We start from the raw sequence: 21,001 nt of genomic DNA on the forward strand, positions 1-21,001 counted from the left end.
TCCAGAGGATCGCTTAATGTGAGAGGAGTTTACAATATATGAGAAAATTACCGTATTTAGTAGGCACTCAGGCTTGAACCAGCAACCACTTAAAGCGCGTGTATTTCTTACCATTAGCCTTGACCACTTGGTTACAGCGGCTTTTCTAATGAATAACTATTTGAAATTATTTCAGTACATGCAATTCTTAGACTTCGATCCGGCACTGTTCATTTTATTAAGTTTGAGGTAAAAAGAGAATCTTCCATATCATCTTACCACCAAAAAGGCGATGGCGAATCCCGTTTCTCCATCTGGTACCGTGAACCAGCACATAACAGCGGAATGTGATGTCAGTGTGATTGAGCCAGTCCTTAATGTTATACCGATGATTCAAGCTGATCTCGTATGTCCCGTTGGGTAATTGGTCTGTCCGATCAAACGGCACACTTTCCACAAATTTACCCATGAGTTCGCTGTAGACTCCACAGGCAGGAGATGGCTTGGGAAACATGCCTACGCACCTCATGCTGATTGTCTCAGTGCAAGTGATCATATCAGTGTGCGTCTCCCAAGAATTTTCTTTGCAAGTATCTACAAATAGAAAAATAGAAAGAAAGAATTAATCAGTATAAAAGGAATAAGAAGTATTATTACGAAGGTTATCCCAAAAGTAATGCACACTGCGCACATGCTCCTCACTCCATACGCCTGCGCGACTGATGTTTATCAGGATAATAAATTGAAATTTAACCTCAACATTATTGTGCTTGAAACAGGATTCGTGTATTGAAGATTTGTGTAGAGGCTTTTTTTAAACTCTTTTATCAGAATTGAAACTTTGCCTGTTCGAACAGCGACACAAATTTATGAATTGTCGTGAGAATGTGTGGTGAGTCAAGAGTAGATCGTAGCACGATTTAACGTTCATCTCAAAGACTTCAACAAGGTTGCAAGAAGTGTGTGGTAAGTAAACAGCAGATAATAGTACGATTTCACGTTGGTTTCAAACGTTTCGTCAATATCAGGCAGGTGCTGAAGGTGAAACAAATAGTCATCATCACCTACAATTATGACAACGCCATTGCCGCTGATCATGTGCCACTTGGAAAATCAATAACTGGAGACTACTATGAAACATTTCTTCGCCAGAAATTATCCCTGAAAATTCTTAAAATGCGGCCACAGATGTTGGAATTGGCATGCTCGTGCTCTATCACAAAGCAGGGCCTCATCACACATGTCAGTCTGTTGTTTTCTCCGATTACAAATGTACCTCGCCCCTATTATAGACCTGATATGAGTCCTTGCGATTACAGTACAATCTATTATATTCTCCGAGTTCAAAGAACCATTGCATGGACAAAGATTTCTGTCTTTAGAAGCATTGCCGCCGTGACCAAACCATTTAGACAGCTGAACTCAGCATAGCGTTAAACGGCATTTAGAAATTACCTTAACATAGGGAAAGAGTCATATGGCATGAAAGAGACTACATTGAAGATTTTTAATGTAAATTATGTTATAAAATATATTCATTTTAAATTAATCTCTTTTGTCATTACTTTTAGGATAACCCTCGTGGTTTCTAATGTACTTTGAAGTTCTGAACATTGACTAGGCATGAGTATTAATTACTCTTGTAATTAAGCTTTAAAATGATATTACGTGGGAATATTACTAAGTAAGAATATAAATATTTAATAAAACACGCATTTCCAAATAAAATATTTAAATATTATTCCAAATATAATAATATCATTCCAAATAAATATTATTCCAAATATAATATTTAAACTATTTACTAAATAGTCCCAATAATCATATAAAATTGGCTGCTTTTCGGATATCTATGGTTTTGGTTTCTGTAAAATACATGTACAAAGAAATTAACACAAGTTGACAGAATAATACTTGAAAACAATATTCTAAGTTAAAGTGAAATGTTAAAGAAATTAACAAGAATTCTGATATCGTTGATAAGAAAATGATAACCCAGGGTAATTTAAATCAACCATATGCGATCCTCTCCTCAGTCAATCACTCACTTTTCCACTGAGAGTTTTGTTTGTTTGTAATAGACGGTATCGACGCAACTCTCTTTTTGGATTTTGTACAAAAAACTGAGAGGGAAAAAACGGAAAAGGAAACATTGCATTCATCCAATCATTAGTTTGCGTGACAAAAGGGGAACTTTTATTTACTCTTCGAAAAACTGTGTGATTCCGATAAATTCTTCAATTATTCCGAATGTCTGTTAGCTCATTCACTGAACTACTTCAGATTTTGGACAACTTCATTCGTAAAAAGAACGCAAATATGGGAAAAATTTTTTGCATTTCGCCAAAGAAAAGATTGACAGTGACTCTAAGTTAGGCTTAATGATGAATAGAAATCGGATTATATGCACTAAAATATGTACTGAAATGTACTAAAATATGCACCAAAACGCTAATATATGCACTATAAGTTTTACATTTATTACTAGTTTATTATAATTACTTGAACCATAATTTATTTGTATTCAACATGTAAACAAGTAATAAAACCGTTTATGAAAAGTTTCAAAATCTTTTTTAAAAGTTTTACCTTTCAAACTGACGCCTGGAATAATTTTTGTCACAATACATAATAACATATTTCTCAAAGTGATCTATTGTAAATTTGTGGCTTTACAAGCAAGTAAATACGAACATAATGGTACTGCATCTAATTTTCCACATATAAAATGTGCAATATAGCGGACACAGACGTCTGTCGTTTTGTCAACGGACATCCAAATGTAGGTTTTTTTAATATCTTGACAAATTTCGCGAATAATGTCGTCATAAATAGCTTTAAGGTAATTCTTTCTCAAAGTAGATTCGTCTGGAATATTTTGATTTATACACTATTTTTTCAAAAATTGCTTGAAGACTCGATGTTTAACTTACTGAAAGAGATATTGCTACTTACCAGGGTGGGATAAAATCCTTTTAAAATAATTTTTCTCTTTTTTTGAAATGCATGGCTTGATTAAAAGTGACTGCTTTGGAAATTTTTCTTTGCTTGGCCATAATTTGCAATGTTGTTTTCACATGTCGGTCACTCTGGAATTTTTCTTGCGTGGAACGTTCTTTTCGCAAACAACACGGAACACAATATTTTTTTTTTTTTTTTGGTAGTTGTTAGCGCATCGGCTTCTGTGGCCATAATGCACCCCCCAAGGTTTTTATTTTTTTTTTTTTTTTGCAGTACTTTGATCCAAGCCCGAGGCGGGAATCGAACACGATAATGCCATCCGTAGTAAAATATTTTCCGTGATTGGCAATCCACGATCCCATCCGAAGTTTTGTAACATATTTAATTTTTGGCACGTTTAACGAAAATATTTCAACTGATGTAGTCGATAGCATGAGAACAAATAGCAAAATACCATTAAAACTTTGGGGTATTTACGTGTGTTTATTTTATTTTATTATTTTTTTCCCTCCTTTCATTTGCTAGCACTGTTTTCTCAATTCGCACATTGCCCTCTCTTTCCGGGACACTCTTCCCATGGAATTACCGGTTGTTTTCTATCTTCGCCACCTGATGAACAACACTCATCAGCGGCTCATTTTATCTACCATTTTCGACTCACCACCACTGTCCTCCGCAACTCTATAACAAAGGTTCCCGCTGGAGACCTCTCCATCTACCAGATTTCCACTTTCTGATACTGTAGTAGGGGTTTTCGCATCTTGACGTTATGATCTGAAATTGCTCGGTCTCTTTCGTCTCGGTATCACTATTTTCATATACTGTGTAGGGGTACCTTTTGTACTATACAGGGCGATTCACTACCAGTGCGACAAACTTGCAGGAGGTGTAGGGGGCACAAAGACGAATCGGAATCACATAGCATTGCAGGGTCCGAAATGCCTTCGTCATGCTGTAGAGGACGTTGAACGGGAGGTCGTGTGAACAGCGATCCCGCTGGAAGTCAGCATTTGCGAACCGGTTCTCAAGGCAGTAGGATGGACGAGTATTCAAACGTTGAACTGGCCGACATGCACCTCGCGTATGGAGCTGCGGACTGTAACGGGCACACCGCTCTGCGCTTGTACCAGGAACGTTTCCCGCACAGGCGTGCTCCTCATCATACGATTTTCGCACGTGTGCACAGAAGGTTACGTGAGACTGGTTGTTTCACGAGAGGTACCATGAATCAAGAGTGAACGACGAGGACGCCAGACAATGAGGAGAATGTCCTACGTCTTGCAGAAGGCAATCCGAGTACGAGTACTCGAGCGATAGGCCAACGATTGGGTATTTCCCAATCCACTGTATGGAGGATACTGTCAACAAACCAAATGAGTTCATACCATCTGCAACGCGTCCAATCATTGGAGCCTGCGGATTATCCACTCCGGAGGACTTTTGCTACTTGGTTTCTTCAACAGAAACGGTTCGCAAATGCTGACTTCCAGCGGGATCGCTGTTCACGCGACTTCCCGTTCAACATCCTCTACCGCATGACGAAGGCATTTCGGACCCTGGAATGCTATGTGATTCCGATTCGTCTTTGTGCCTCCTACACCTCCTGCAAGTTTGTCGCACTGGTAGTGAATCACCCTATATATATATATATTTAGTTCGCCTACTATATTTTATTTAGGTAACTATATCTGTCCTTGGGCCACTGACTGCATATAGAAGTCCAGTGATTTTCCTTTTTGGTTAGCTAGAATAGAGTGAGACAAACCGACACATACATATACACTGGTGTTGAAAGAAAGTGCATCACCTAGGAATTTCACATTTCTAACACTTTTTTGCGATGGTACGTTACATTAATGACATCACAAATAGAAATATAAACAAAAGATATTTATTAATAGTTAAGGCAAAGCTAAGTAATATTTGACAGGTGCTCTCAAAATATACCAAAATGAGCATTTGCAACCTTTATACAATAGTTTTGGTAAACACGACAATTATGGCTGAAATGTTATCAGAAGCCCTCAATTTGCTTCAGTTTATCATTTTAAATGGAAAACAAAATGAAAGGTTCACCAGGTACATACTAATATTAAGTTGAACCGCCTCTGGCCCCGATGACAGCAGTACACCATCGAGACATTTACAAGATCAATTTCTGAAGATAATCAACTGATAGTTCGTGGTTCCAAACACGAATTATGGCTTCACGATGGGTCTTTGGTTTCCTTCTGGAAACTGCAGATTCCACACGATGCCAACAGTTCTCTATAATATTCGGGTACGGGCTGTTTCCTGGCCAGCTAAGAGTTGTAATGGACCGTCCTTCCAACCATTTTTTCACCTGTAACAAATGTAAACACATTACTGTCGAACCTCTAATGCAGAAATAAAGCTAAAGTAACTTCAGAAGTGCCTACTTACACTTTTCGCCCAATGAAAGGAGCAGAATCGTCCGGAAAGATGCTGTTACTTGGAGGTTGAAGTGGTCTCCAATGGTTGGCAGCAATTTGCCTTCCAATATAGCCAGGTATCCACTGGCATTTATGGAACCTTTTATAAACTGCAGGTGACCTACTCCGCGATACAAAATGTACCCCCATATCATTTTGCTGGTAGGGAATTTCACTGTAGACACCATACAGTCTGGATGGTATTCTTCACCACGTCTCCGGCGAATCGTTTGTCTCCCATCAGAGCCATGCAGGTTGAATTTCTTCTCATCCGAGAAAATAACTGACTTCCACTGCTCGGGGGTCCATTTGAGATGCTCAGAAATAATACTCCAACTGGAAACCTCCAAGGCCAAGTACGAATTGGCCGTCTTTATAGATTTTGAAGGGGCCTTTGACCCGCTATGGTGGGAGAGCGCTCTGCTGATTGCCCACCACAACTCTACTGGCTAATCAGGAACTATTTCACCAACAGAACCGTTACAGTACAGGCAAGACATAGGCAACTAACACGACCAATTTACAGAGCTCCGTCTTGGTCACCTTAATCTGCAACCTGGTTCTTCAGGACTTGCTTCGCCGCAGATTTGCAATGATCTTGCCAGTCGGCAAGATCATTGCGTTCGCAGACAATCTCACCTTCATCTTCTCGGGCCGCTCTCGATGAGCCCTTGAGACCACTGCAAACCGCGTTCTTGACGATCTTGCCGACTGGACTCAAACTAATAAGCTCCGAATCAATCCAACAAAAACCAATATGATGATCTTTGGAGCCAAACTCGACCTTCAGAGGCCTCCCCAGGTTAAAATCCAAGGCACAGGTACCTCTTGTGACCCAAACCCGAGTCCTAGGGGTCATCATTGACCATAGATTTATTTTCCTCCCTCATCTTCAGAATCAACATAAAAGTAAGAAACTTCTCAGCCTCAATAGTCAGGATCTCCAAGAGTGACTGGTGGCTCTCCAAGCACACAATACTCCTTTACTACAAGGCAGTGTTCCTTCCCATAGTCACGTTCGCTGCAGGGGCGTGGTTTCACCGGCAATTAAGTGTAAAATTAAAGAGAAGCTGAACTCTGTCCCATGGGGACCTCTCTTGACCACCCATCGGATCTGCAGAACAGTCTCCACAGCGGCAACACAAATCATTTCAGGGGTTCTTCCTCTGTACCTCTTTGTAGTTTATAAGGGTATGCTACAGAATACGGAGGAGGATTCCTGCAGAAATCCTAGACATCCACCTTAACTTAGACACGGACGTAAAAAGAGAGAAGCTGCGCTGCTATAATGAGCTAGTTCATATATGGCAGACGCGATGGGACACAACCAACCAGCGGCTAGTCACGAAAAACTTCATACCGGATGTTACCTTTGCAATGGCAAAATCTGTTATGAAATGGTTTACTCTCACGATGGAAACCTCCTATCTAGTCACAGGACATGGGGGCCCTCAATGAGAAATTGTTTCAGTTTAGGCTTTCAGAGTCAGACCTTTGTTTCTGTGGAGCGAAGGTGAACTGGTCCCACATACTCTTCGACTGTGCAATATATAATGAATCCAGAGAAAAGCTGAGGAATAACGTCCATGGATTCCCCCTCAACCGCAGTGGAACAGTAAGTAATCTTGTAGCACTCCAGGCCTTTGGCCTTTGCAAAAGAAATTTTTGCGCGAAGGAAGAGGCTTATTCTGGGAGCGAACCCGGTTCTGCTCCAGATCAATCAAGTCTGAAGATAAAATTGTACAATAAGATTCGTTTCGCCAAGAAGACCTGGACAATCAATACTTAGTTTAAAAGTCTGTTTTTGATGTTAGAGTTAGCATTAGCATTAGCAGAGGCATATGATGCAAGAAAGCAAGCTTATGCAGCATCAGCCAAAAAAAAAAACGTTACCATTTCACCCCTCCACTCGTTCCAAATACCTGTCCAGCTCAGCCTTAAATTTATTTAGGCTATCAACTTCCACAACAAAGGATGGAAATCTGTTCCACCAACCAACTATCCGCTGGCTATAGGCAAACTTCCGCACATCTAACCTACATCTATCTTTCCTCAATTTGTATTTATGCCCTCTGAGGTGATTATTCTGAGCAAGAGGAACAATCCCATCAGCATTGAGCATGCTCAAACCATTCAAGGCTTTATACACCTCAATCAGATCACCTCGCAGGTGCCTAGTCCCCAGACACTATAATTTCCAAAACTTAAGCTTTTCTTCGTAACAGCAACCCTTGGTTCCATTCACTAATCTTGTTGCCCTTCTCTGTACTCGCTCCAACAGCTCTACATCCTTCTTAAAATGAGGCCACCAGACCTGTACTCAGGGTGTGGCCTGACCATTGCCTTATACAAGGGGATAATTACCTCCTTATCCCTGCTAGAAAAATTCCTGTATATCATTGACAAGCCACCATGAGCTACTCTTGCAGACCGTCTGCACTGCTCAGAAAACTTCATATCTACATGCATAATTACACCCAAGTCCTTTTCGTTCTCTACCACTGTCAGTGTAGTACCACAGAGTTAATACGTTACTCTGCGGTTACTGCTTCCCATATGTAGTACTTTACATTTGTCGATGTTAAACTTCATTTGCCACCTGCCCATCTGCTCAACTTTTTCTAGATCCTGTTGCAGCAACGTACTGTCATTAGTGTCCTTAACGACCCTGCCAACCTTCGTATTGTCTGCAAACTTGGACATTAAGCTTGATATACCATCATCATTATCATTTATAAATACAGAAAACAACAATGAACCGAACACTGAGGGACTCCACTAATAACATTAGTCCACGATGAGCAGTGTCCATTGATTACCACTCTCTGTCTTCTCCCACTCAACCATCCCTTTATCCGTAGCAGCAATTTGCCTCCAATGCCACATTGTTGCTCCAATTTGTTCAGCAGTCTTCCATGTGCAACAGTATCAAAAGCCTTTCTAAGATCCAAATATATGATATCTAAGTTACCCTGCATCCAGTTCTTTGTGACCACATTATAGTATCCAATCAGATTGGTCAGGCAAGACTTTCCCTTAACAAAATTATGCTGTGGCCGACCTATAACTGAAGTCTTGTCTAGATGATCCTGCAGTGCTTCTTTAGCCAGTGCTTCCATTAATTTTCCTGGAACAGAAGTTAAACTAACAGGTTATTAATTACTTGTGTCGCCCTTTGATCCTCCTTTGTGAATTGGGGTCACATTTGAACATCTCCAGTCCATGGGTACCTCCCCTGAGTCCAAAGAAGCTCTCATAATTATGGCTAAGGATTTGCTTACTTCCTTTTCTGCCTCCTTTAATATAACTGGACAGATCCCATCCACCCTGGGTGCTTTTTTTATGTTTATCTTCAACAATTTCTCCTTCACTTTCCTCTCAGTTATTACAAAATCATCTAGCTCGCTGCCAGAGTTTAACTTACCTCCGGCATTCCCCTCCCTGAATAACTCCTCATGTGTGAATGTAGATGCAAAATACTTATTTAGTTTGTTAGCCACCTGAGCAGGATCATCAACAGTTGAACCATCAATATCCAGTGGACAAATCTGATTCATCCCTTTCCTTCTGGAGTTTACATTGGTAAAGAGCTCTTGATAGCCAAAATTGTTTAAGATATGGATGAGTTACTAGTGTAAATTTTATGCGTTTTTTTTTTTTTATTAATTTATATTTTTTATGTTTTTACAATGTTGTATTTATTTAATTATTTTATGAAAGTTGTAAGATACTCAGTTGAGAGTTGATAGTCGGATTTGAACTTATGTTCTGGGTGCTGTCTTTATTTTTAATAAAAATAAATAAAAAAATAATAAAATTTGACATGCTCCTTACAACAAATTAATCGGGCCTTTTTCATTTTTTGTATGAGGAGGGGCTTCTTCTTAGGACGACGGACTACAAGTCCATTTTTGAAGATGCGTATTTTGGCTGTTACTGCACTTGCTATCACTCCTGTATGTTCTTCCCATTATCTTTTCAGCTCAGACGAAGAAGCTTTACGGTTTTTAAGGCATAAGCGCTTCAAAACGCGGTCCTGTTCTGACGTAGAGACTTGTTTGCATCCGGTTCCTTTTTTTTTTTTTCTGTATCAGCAGAACCAGTATTCTTGAGTTCGGAAAGTTATCTACTCATTGTCGAGTGATTACAAAGCACCTAAAGCAATATGACGGGAAGAACATTCTTCCTCGCGTAAAGCAACAATAGCACTCTTTCTTCGTGGCGTCAACTGCACGTAACTACTCGCCATCCTGACACAAGCAAGGAATGACTGCAACTCTTGCAGAGCTTGCTTATATAGCTGAAAGTAACAGCTGATGCAATATTATGTCATCATCTACGCGTGTCAATCTCATCTGATGCAATCTGTAAGAAATATGCCATATATTTACGTTATTCGGACGACAATTACAATTTTAAGGGGTGATGCACTTTCTTTGAACACCAATGTATATAATTCCAACATATTTAATATAAAAGTTTAAACTTAGGTACATACATTACTGTGACTGATAATAAAGGTTAATTTCAAAAATAATTGTCCAGTACAAGTAAACTCCTCAGAGATATGCAGTTACCAAAGCAGTTTATATTAAATCTCACTTACTGCAAGGAATAATTACAGTTGTCAGTAGTATAAAGACAATCAAATGGGTGTTCTCCTTCCATCGTACAGGCTAATAAAGTCATTCGCTGACAGGAATACAGAGTGCCTTAATTAGTCATTCCCTTTATTTCCAAAATCCCAAACAATCTCCATATAATATGATTAAAGAGTACTTACAGTTAATTGTCCCCTTCTCCAGGTTGGGCCAGCTCCGTGGTTTTAGGACGATTTTCCATTTCGGGTTTTGACTTTCAGGATTCCTTTGTTCCGTACCTGTATCCCCCACCCCCTTTTAACTATCAGATCGAAATCCTGTGTTAGCGGGCCGTCTGGTTCTCGTCATCCTTCGCATATCCTGAACTTAGCTAGTCGGACTCCACTCAAAATTCCCTCCTTGCCTATACTGTTCCTATTTCAGTTAAATTTTACTGATCTATACCTCCTTAGACATATTCCCCGGAACACAACTACCACCCGTCTCTTAACAACGCCACGACTATCTTTCCAAAACCCCACTGACTCACCATTTTGCCCGCCAAACAATTTCTTGTATACTATATTAGGTCCTAATTTCTCCTCCCCTTATTTTAGTATAATCCCCGATTAATCTCTTCGCCCTTGACCATCTAACTTCCTTCAGCCCGTTTCTTTTCGAGGAATTTTGACTTTACCTTCTGTAGGCCGAAGTTCACCGTCCTTCTGAGAATTTGCTTCGCCTTTACGTACATTCCTAAACCATTAATTACCTGTTCCTATTTTAATCAATTATTTCAGTGTTTAAATAAATGTTTGCTGAATCAAACTAAGTTGTAATAGGATATAATAATAACACCAGAGGTGGAGCCCGGAATCTGAGGAATGGCGCTATGGTTGACAAAGTGGAGTATCGAGCAGTGATCAAGTTCCTGCATTTGCAGGGCAAGAAAGCTCAGGAAATTTACAAAGAAATGAAAGCTGTGTATGGGCAGAATTGTCCATCCTATGACACTGTAAAAAAGTGGAAACAGGAGTTCCTGTGCGGTCGTACAAGTATCTTTGACGAGCCAAGAGAAGGAAGGCCATCAACATCCACAGCCAGTGAGACGGTCGCAAAGATTGAGCTGCTGGTGCTGAGTGGTAGACATGTGACAATTAATTTCATCCCAAATGCAGTGGGAATTAGTTATGGGTCTGCCCACAGCATTTTACATGACCAAACTATTATATTTAGGCCACCCGAATAATTAAATTCATCTGCCGCGCTGTGTCTTATGTCTGTTAATTGCGTGTGTTTTATGGTCGATTTGACTGTCTGGACGAAAAACCCCAGTTTCCGGGGGAAAAAAACCTTGCTATCTACGCCTGGGACCGACTAACTCAGCCACGGAGTGAAAAAAGCCCATTAACGTTCCTCGCGTCATCGACGGGATTCGAACCTGGGCTGTTTCCACCCGGTGTGGGGAGGACGGTGACGATACCACCGTGCTACCCGCGCAGACCCGTTTTACATGACCATCTGCTCATGTCTAAGGTCTTCACACGATGGGTTCCAAGATTGCTGACGCCTTTGCAGAAGCAATATCGAACACAATGTTCTCGCCAACTGTTGGATTTGTGCTACTGCGGCACCCACTCTATTCTCCTGAACTAGCACCGTCAGACTTCTTGTTTCGAGAAATGAAGAAACCATTGCGTGGACATCGCTTTGATTCGTCTCAGGAAGTCATCAATGAAGTGGAATCGTGGTTTCAGGCAAAAAGTGCGGAATTCTATGGTCAAGGTATTAAACAAGTGATCCATAGATGGGAGAAATATGCTACTATACACGGCGAGTACATAGAAAAGGATTAAAGTTCCTGTGAAGTTTCACCTTTCTAGGGCTATTATTTCTAGGTAAGTGTACGAACTTTTTGATATCCCATATGTTTTATTTGCTAGTAACTGTCAGTTTAATAAGTGGTTCTTCCCAAGCATGGAGACATCTTATCTAATGACAGGATATGGGTCTTTAATTGTTTCTGTGGATTAGATGAATTGTAGGATTCCTTAAGGTACCAATTTAATTAACTTAATAAATGGTAGCAATAGCTTAATTTTTAGTCCACACCTTTAAAAAAGGTGAGTTTTCAAAGGTGAGTACTAAAAATTAAGCTATTGTTTCTGTGGTCAAGAAGAAACATGGTGCCACATATTTACAGTTGTCCTTTGTATTCTAATTATACAACTCAGTTAAATATTGTTATTCACAATTTATCTAATGGTGATGAATCTAATTTATAAGTAATGCCATTAATTTTACTGCCTTCCAAAAATTTTCTAATTTAGTATTCTTAAAGAGAAGGCATCTTTTACTTTGGAATTTCATCGATTAACGAAATTCTCAGAGTGAATGTTTTTTTTCATCCTCTTACTCTGGATCTGGCTCCTTTTTTTATTTATTTTTCTTTTGTTGTTGCAGGCACTGTAGTATATTTTACACAGTGCGGGATTTTAGCCAGACTATTTGTTGTGAGGGATGAATGTTTTTTTTTTTTTTTTTTTGTGTTGTTGTTCACCCTGTCCTATATTTCTGGCAGGGCTGGGTTGAATATAATTTTCCCCCCCTTACCATGCCCTATGCTTGAAATAGTGCTAGTATGAGATTTATTTATTTTTTTATTATTTTATTTATATATTTATTTTTTTTTATTATTTTTTAATTTTTACCCCTCTCTTTCCTCGGCTTCCTTTTGGTATTGCCTTTTTTTTTTTTTTTTTTTTGGCTGGGTATGGTTTGCCATGCGCGGGTTAAGGTAGTTGGGTCGGTGGTGTGGAGATGCAGTTTTTTTTTTTTTTTTTTCTTTCTTTCCCCCAGATAATGTGTTTTGCTGCCTCTCAGGTGTGGGCAACCTGGGAGCGGGATTTCTGGCACCCACTGGTCTATCACTTCTACATGTGGGTGCGGGATTTCTGGCACCCACTGGTCTATCACTTCTACATGTGGGTGCGGGATTTTTATTATTAATTTTTTTTTTTATCGAGACAGACGACGGATCCGTGGGCACTTCGTCTTTATGGGTCCATAAGCTTTGCTAATTCTTGCACCATGGTAGCTACGCCTCATATTTACTGTAAACGTACAAGTATAATTTCCCATGTAGCTTATTAATGTTCACCAGTAATCAACACATCCAGTTTGTCTTATCATTGAATAATATACAGACAGTATTATCTCTGCAAAGAATCCCAATACTGGTCTTTAAATTTGGATATTCGATAATCAAAGCAAAAGAGGGTAGATCAGAGAACGTATGGGATGTTTAAACAAAGTAATTTTGCGTTATCTTAATTAACAGATACTCCCAATTATACAGTATTAGCAGTAAAGTCGAAATACATTTCTACTTGAGTGCAGTGCTATTATTTCACTATGTTTGCGTTCCTTTCTTATTTTAACAATAAATACGTTGTAGATGCTTACCTACAATGACGGTAACGTACGCCTCGTTTTGTGAGGGGCGACCATTCGTGTCCACGCGACACGTGTATGTCCCATGCATGTCCACATGTGCTTCTTTGATGATTATGGTGCTGGAGGAGTTATTACTCAAGTCCACTCTTCCCTTGAATATATCTTTCGCTACCGGTGGTCCGTCGGCCGACCATATGTACACCTGCGTACCATCCCTTTCCCACACAATGCTTTGGAGCTGCTCGTTGTTGTCAAGAACGTAATGGCACGCGAGGGTGGCTCCTTCACCATGCAGGACGTAAAGACTCTGGTTGCTGTCAGATAACAGTCGGACTTCTGTCACAACCACGTTAACTACCTCTGAAAGAGAAAGACTTTTAATTAGTGTAATTAAATTCTCAAGATTTATAGAGTTATGTAGAAAGTTAGTTATATATATATATATATATAACGTTTTATTTTATTTCAGGTAAGTTTGACTTTTCATTTGTCCTTCAGGCTTTATTGTTAAAATACTAACCAAACGTGCACTAGGTTTGGTACTCACCTCGAATGTAATACTGTATATACAAATTTAAAAAAAAGAAGTTTTTTTTTTTTTTTTCCTTTTCGAATTATTTTCTATATAGTGTGACTAATTAATTCGGCATGGTAAACATAATTGAGCTTTATTTACATTCAGTATAATGACCTGAGCTATTTATTTATCTTTTTTCTTGTACTGTCACGATTCATATGATGATCTTAATTTATTTTAGGTAGTCTAACCGTGTTAAGATTAGGTTAACTTAAATAGGTGAAATTAATCAACTGAGTAGCGTTTTGCGCTGTTGCATTGTACAAAATTGAAAAAGAATAAATAATGTAATAGTCTTTATTTACTTCATGTTAGATTTATAGATTTCATACAAAAAGGAGGGTTTATTTTCATACAAATGGCAACTTATATTTTCAGTTCCCCTCTCTAACTGACATTTTAAGCGCAATTTTCGCCAATCGGGGGTGGGGATAAATAGTTACACATATATCGTAATACGAAAATTACAACGAAAATAAGCAATTTATTTCGTAAACCACTGGCGTGTAGATTTTTTTTTTTTTTTTTTTATATTTGTATATAGAAAATCATTTGAAGTAGATATTTAGGACGGTGTTGCCTGAAGGGCGACGCCGTTCTGTCCACTAAAGGAAACGAGCTGTTCATGGCTGATTGATTCTTCCCCAGGTAAATGCTGAAGGTCGCGCAGTCATCTGATGTGGATTTTTATAAATTTACCACCGATTAAATAAATAATAATATAAAATTCTCCAGAAAAGCTGATTCTATCCATATGTACAATTTCGGCTTTGCACGAAAAAAAAAAAAAAATAATAATAAATAAATAAATAGAAATAATAATAAAGTAAAAAATAATACTAGTCTATCCCTTCATGCAGAATTTTACTACGTTCTTTATTTGGATCTTCTCTTGCCTTTTGTTGTGCTACTGCACACATTTTCTGCCGTTCCAAAAGTAGTTCAATGGAAGGGTCATGATTGTGCGTTTCATTGCTGATAATTAACTGCTTTTCTGAACTCCACACTAAAAAAAAAACAAAAAAAAAAAAAAAGCACCTTTTTAATATATCGCCTCCATCTTTTTGTTAAATACCGATTGTTCAAAATAAAATTTTAAAATCTTTTGCGGACTTATTTAACTACGAACTACGTTCACTCATTGGCCTTATTTCTGATATCACTACTGTACTTGTAACTGCGTATTCCACACGAGACTGTACTATTGTTTCTTCGGGGAATTTAATTGAATATTGTTTCTTCGGGGAATTAGGGGAATTTATTATTGCATTTTTAAACTACTTATAAACTTACAAGTTCTCACCACGTTGAGACCGTGTAAATATTTTAAGAATGCCAGTAGTAAGAATGAGGTTGTAAGGGAATTTCCATTCTTTTAGGAGACTTTTTCGCTGTGGACCTCCGTGATCACAAATTGCCTAGGATAGAAGCCGACACCTACCACCACGTGAGCTACTTCAAAAGGAATATTTGCAAGATTTTTGTACCTAGCTGATCAAATGGTGCATCTTGGGCTCAAGGTTGTCCATGTTCGGACAGATCTTAGATATGTGGATTACTGGGTTTGGTAACTAAGTAATTTTGAGAAGATCCAGCTGAAGTTTTTAAGGCTCCGAGAGTGGATAGTAAAACGAATTATAAGGATATTTTCATTATATTAAATGATATTGGAAACAGACTACATGAATTAAGGATAAGAGAATAATTATGGATTGGATTTGAGGAGTTTTCATCTAGCCAGTGAGTTGCTTCCGTGGGTAGTTTGTTTGTTATTTGGTTTTTAGGAGCATTAGCAACTAAGGCCTGCTCCGGGGATATGCGGTGGTCATTCCCTGACCTTTCCGCATTCTCCGTATTTGGTGGTCACGGGCTCGAACCCCGGTCTAATCAAGAAGCGTGTGCTACGCACTGCTGCTGCTCCTACCCACCTGGCTACGGAGGCGCCTACGTAGCTCAGATAAGGTGTCAATGGTTCAGTAGGTTGTAAAATTCCGAGCGTAATGGGTAAAAGGAAGGATTTATCGGACTTTGATAAAGGACAGATTGTGGGTGCTCGACGGGCTGGTGCCTCGATTTCCCAAACGCTGAACTGGTGGGGTGTTCGAGAGCCGCCGTAGTTAAAGTGTGCCAGGAATAGCGTCAAAATGGTCAAACAACGACCCGACGACAAAACTGAAAAGGTCAGCGAAAGGTTGATGTTAGAGGTGAGCGCAGAGTCCGACGACTCGTACAGGAGAACAGACGTAGCACTATCGAACAGTTGACTACCCAATGCAACATGGGCAAACCCGGAAACAATATCTGGCATCATCATGCGTCGCACACGCGCACGTATGGGCTATACCACCAGACGACCCCTATGGCATTCTCTCCTAACCAAGGTTCATCGGCATAAAAGATTCGTTTGGTGCAAACAGCATGCAAGTTGGACGTTAAAGACAGGAAGAAGGTGTTGCTGGTCGGATGAGTCACGTTATTTACTCCATACCGTAGATGGTCGTATACGGATTTGGCGTCAACAACATGACTCTTGATCCATCATACATGGTATCAATAGTTCAGGCCGGTGGAGGTTGTTTTATGGTGTGGAACACGTTTCACTGGCAGGAACTTGGGCCCCTGGTGCATGTGCAACGTATCAGTGGTCTCCGCTATCGTCAACTGCTGGCTGACTGTGTACACCCCGCTATGTTACCTTTTTTACCGAATGGCGATGGTGTCTTCCAAGATGACAATGCGCCGAGCCATCGGGCACTTGTTGTGCAGGAATGGTTTGAGGAACACAGTTCTAACTTCCAGCATATCGATTGGCCTCCGAACTCCGCCGATATCAATCCCAAAGAGCACTTGTGGGACACTATGGAAAGGCATATCATGTGTCTGGATACACCAACTACCTCCCATATCTGCGTTGCTCACCGCATTACACATAGCTTGGTTGGCCATACCTCCCGGACGCTTCCGATATCTTGTTGAATCAATGCCACGTCTGATAGCTACTGTACTGAGGGCAAAAGGAGAACCTACGAAGTATTAGGTAGGCGGTCATAATTCAGTGATCACTCAGTGTATTTTAGTATAAAATTATCAGTTAAACTCGTGTCTTTTTTTTTTTTGCTAAGCTTTGGCTGAAGGTATTTTACTGCTTTTTAGGTTTGATATTAGACTTCGGTAAATTAGCAGTCTAAGATAACTCATCCATCACCCCTTCTCACAAATGTATACAAGCATCCCCGGACTCCAGTTCAGAAGACTAACTTCCGTTTGTCTGTATGACCCAATTTCTTCCATGTTAAATTAACTAATGTTTTTCATGCTTTAATTTCAGTCATTGTTAGATGTCTTAATAGACCTGTCGATGTCAAGCTTGCAATGAGTGGAGGTCAACTCGAATTCAAAAATTCGATGCGAAATTCTAAATCAATAGGTGCGCATATCTGTGATAGTCATAGTGATGTAACTGCAACAAAAGAAAAGAAAAGACAATTATACGTTTAAATTACGGTATTTTGTTTTGTGGAAAGCAACATCCCATTTCAATTAAGAAGTGATCTCACTGTTATAGCTAGAAAACGTTTAAGAATATATCCAAATTACAGCTCATTTTGTATTGAGTATAATATTAAACATCAGTATATCGCATCAGAATATATTGCAGATAATTGGTCTTCTATTATCTGTAATATTCTGATTTAACAAAAATTCTGGTCCATCTAAAGAAGCACGTGGAGGCTAAGGAAGAAAACACGGGTGCGGGGAGAGAGAGAGAGAGAGAGAGAGAGAGAGATAAAAAAAAAAAAAAAAGTGAAAGCTCCGTAGATTTTTAAGTTTATCTATTGTAATCATTAGATAATACAATTGGTTCGCAAATGCTCATATTGGGGAGCTCCGCTGGAGAGGGAGAGACAAGAATTCACGAGATCTCTTCTTCCAATAAGAGATCTCGTGAATTCTTGCCCCTCCCTCTCCAGCAGTTTTGTTTTTAGCGAATAGTTTGGCTTGATAGGTAAAGCGAATTGCTGCTGCTGTCAATGTTCCTGAATATAATAAATGTAAAGTTGTGTAAGGTCTAACGGCACCAGGGGTTCTCCCCCAACATCTCCGCGTGGTATACATTTCGTATGTTACCGTACGCTGTAAAGGCCAGAGAATTAACAGTGTGTAGTAAGTGTAAGTGTGTGTTGTTGTCTTACGGCACCAGGGATTTCCCCCATCTCCGCGTTGCTTTCATTGTGGTGAACCAGTTCACTGGGAAATGCCAGAGATTTAAAAGTGTGTGGCAATTGTTCATGTGTTGTGTTCTGTACCGTTGTTCGTCTGGTCATTTAGCCGTTGGACCCCTATTGAGGCCCAAGGTTGTTCCACTTACTCCCCGTGGAGGCAGACCAGGAACCCAGTAGCTGTAGATTCACTCTGGCAGGTCCTGCCGCTTAATTTCCTGGGATTTCGGCGGCTAGGACCTTAAAAAAAAATAATATAAATAATAATAATAATAAAAACAAATAAATAAAATAAAAACAAATAAATAAATAAAGAAAAAATATGAATAAGTGAAAAATCTGCGCTATCGTAGGGGTAATATCGCTTTAGTTTGCTAGGCCGAGTTTTGGGCGTAAGGTAATTTTATCATGTTAAGTTTTTGATGTGTGGGGCTTTCGCTATGATGAAGGTAGAGAGGGGAGGAAGACTGGAGATTGGGGGGAAAAGACAGAAATATGGGGCCAGTAGAGTAGATAGCCCCAGTTTTCAGTGGGGCATGCCCATGCCCCACCAGAGTAGAAGTTTGGGGGTGGAGGAGAGGGAACAGAAAACGTCCCCCCCCCAAGGAAGTGGAAATAATAGGTGAAGAGGGCTAGGGTGTCCTCTTCAGATCGCCATCAGGCTGTTTGCAGCTGTGCTGCGTTTAGTCTGTTCTCTACTGTCTGTGCTGCATTCTGTTCTGTTTTGTCACACATGGGGCGAGCCCCGTCCTTGCTTTTCTTTTCCGTGTGATCAGCACTCTTCTTATCCAAGTACTGGTCCTCTGCGGGGTTTCAGTTTTCTGTCACATTTGGCGGCGATTTTTCTCAATCTCTGTGTACGTTGCTGTAGATAGCTATTAGTGTTTTTCTCCTGGTGAATAGGTCTTGCGCATACTGGGAGAGTGCCCGATATTCATCCTCAATGTCCAGGAAGTTGTGCTCCAGTCCTTTTGGGAAGTATCTCACCTTGTTATTAGTAGCCCTCTGAGGTCTTCATAGTGTTGACAATCATAGACTATGTGGCTCCAGCTTTCACTTTCCCCACATATGCAGTTGGGGTCCTCAACGAGTCCGAAGCCAAACAGCTTCTCCTTGTAGGGTCCGTGTCCGATTAATAGTGTTGTCATATGATACCCTGGGAAGTACCACGGTGGCTGCTTTGGGTATATTTTCCGGAGGTCTGGTAGAAATCTTTTTGTTACTTCGCCTTTTGTAGTCTCTGTCCACCTTCCCTGCCAAAGATCTAGGAGGTGGGTCTGTAGCCTAATTTTTTCGTGTTTTAAGTTGCCCGCCGAGTCGGTCGTGTATCCTTGGTGGGTAGCGGCCACAGTGTATGGATATTGTTGGGTGTAGTGTCGTGTACCGTTGTTCATTTAGCCGCTGGACTCCTGCTGAGGCCCAACGTTGCCGTCACTAGCGCCGTGGAGGCAGACCATGTACACCAGTATTTTTAAAGTAATCTGGCAGGTCCTGCCACCTAATTTTCTGATATTTCAGTGGCTAGTACCTAAAAGGAAGAAAAAAAAAAAAGGGTGAGCGCTCGTGTGCATATGTAAGAAAGGTTACATAATGATAGACGAAGTTTAATGGAATCTCTTGATATACTCAGTAGCTGCTGCTACTGTCGCTACGTTGAAAATATGAGTTCGAATCCAGTTAAAAGAATCTTTGCTTAAGTTTTCTCTCGATACTGAAGTGTGGAATGTTTCAGAAGGAGATTGCAGCATTTCAAATTATATTATTACTCCAGACCAGGGATTCTCAACAGGGGCGAAAAAATCGTACCTCTTACAATGGTTTGTTGCCCTCCAAAGTTCATCCCTATCCGACGAAATCTTATTCCTTAATATTTAATTTCTCTCATTGGGTTTTCTTTTCCCATGAGACAACTGATTTTTAATGTATAGATTGTTTGTTTATTATTTGGTTTTTAGGAGCATTAGCAACTAAGGCCATGTTGCTCCGGGGATATGCGGTGGTCATTCCGTGACCTTTCCCCATCCTCCATATTTGGTGGTCACGGGCTTTAATGTATAGATATATTAGGAGTGAGTGAGAAATTTTGATAAAAGGAAGATAGTGGGCATTATTTAATTCACCCACCTTTGCTTTTCATAGTCATTAAATGCCTAAATGCTTTCAGAGGCAATGTCTCCGCAATCTTTGGCGTTTGCGTCTTTTCGACAGCTGCAATCTTGGTGGCGGCGTGGTTTGTGTGGTTTATTTATTCTTTTGTTTCATTGGTCAATATATGAGACATGGATGGGATGAGGAAATGGTTGTCTATTGTTTCTACTTTCTAAGCGACAATTAGTATTGATTTATTGTTTCCTCGTGGAAGCTTATTTTTATCCACAGTACTTTTGTGAGTGAACTGGACTATAGGAGTTAAATAAAAATAGTTTATATTTTATTATTTAATTCTTTGTAGTTATCCAACCCATCGTGTCAAGTGCTAAAAAGAAAAATTGTTGACAGTATCTGGATGAATATCTAGCTTATGGTTTTATTGAAAGCCCTCGACTCAAGACAGCCTAATGTGTCTTATGTGTAATAGTTTTTTTGTTTCCAAATGAGGCTATGAAACCATCAAGACTTTTAGATAACTTAAAAAGGAAACATCCTGATAAAGTTGGATGGAGTGATTGCATCTTATAAAATTGCAGAAATCATTACAAAAACTGGTAGTGCCCATACAGTTGCTGAGACTGTTATACAACCCGCATTAGACTAATTTCAACAGTGATGCATCAA

The 21,001-nt window shown here is 39.8% G+C and overlaps 1 protein-coding gene across 1 annotated transcript in view; it reads right to left on the reverse strand.

The window, feature by feature from the left end:
- LOC150088340 (uncharacterized) overlaps positions 1-21,001 on the reverse strand; it is a 115,083-nt gene that overhangs the window by 10,924 nt on the left and 83,158 nt on the right. Inside the window, exons 2-3 of the mRNA XM_090369458.1 lie at positions 13,439-13,789; positions 259-573 (exon numbers count right to left, since the gene is read on the reverse strand). Of these exons, the coding sequence (XP_090225584.1) occupies positions 259-573; positions 13,439-13,789 (666 nt within the window). The remainder of the gene's footprint in view (positions 1-258; positions 574-13,438; positions 13,790-21,001) is intronic.

This window comes from Mastigoproctus giganteus, chromosome 3 (assembly GCF_048544385.1).
Source record: "Mastigoproctus giganteus isolate SK-2022 chromosome 3, ASM4854438v1, whole genome shotgun sequence".
Lineage (NCBI taxonomy): Eukaryota > Metazoa > Arthropoda > Arachnida > Uropygi > Thelyphonidae > Mastigoproctus > Mastigoproctus giganteus.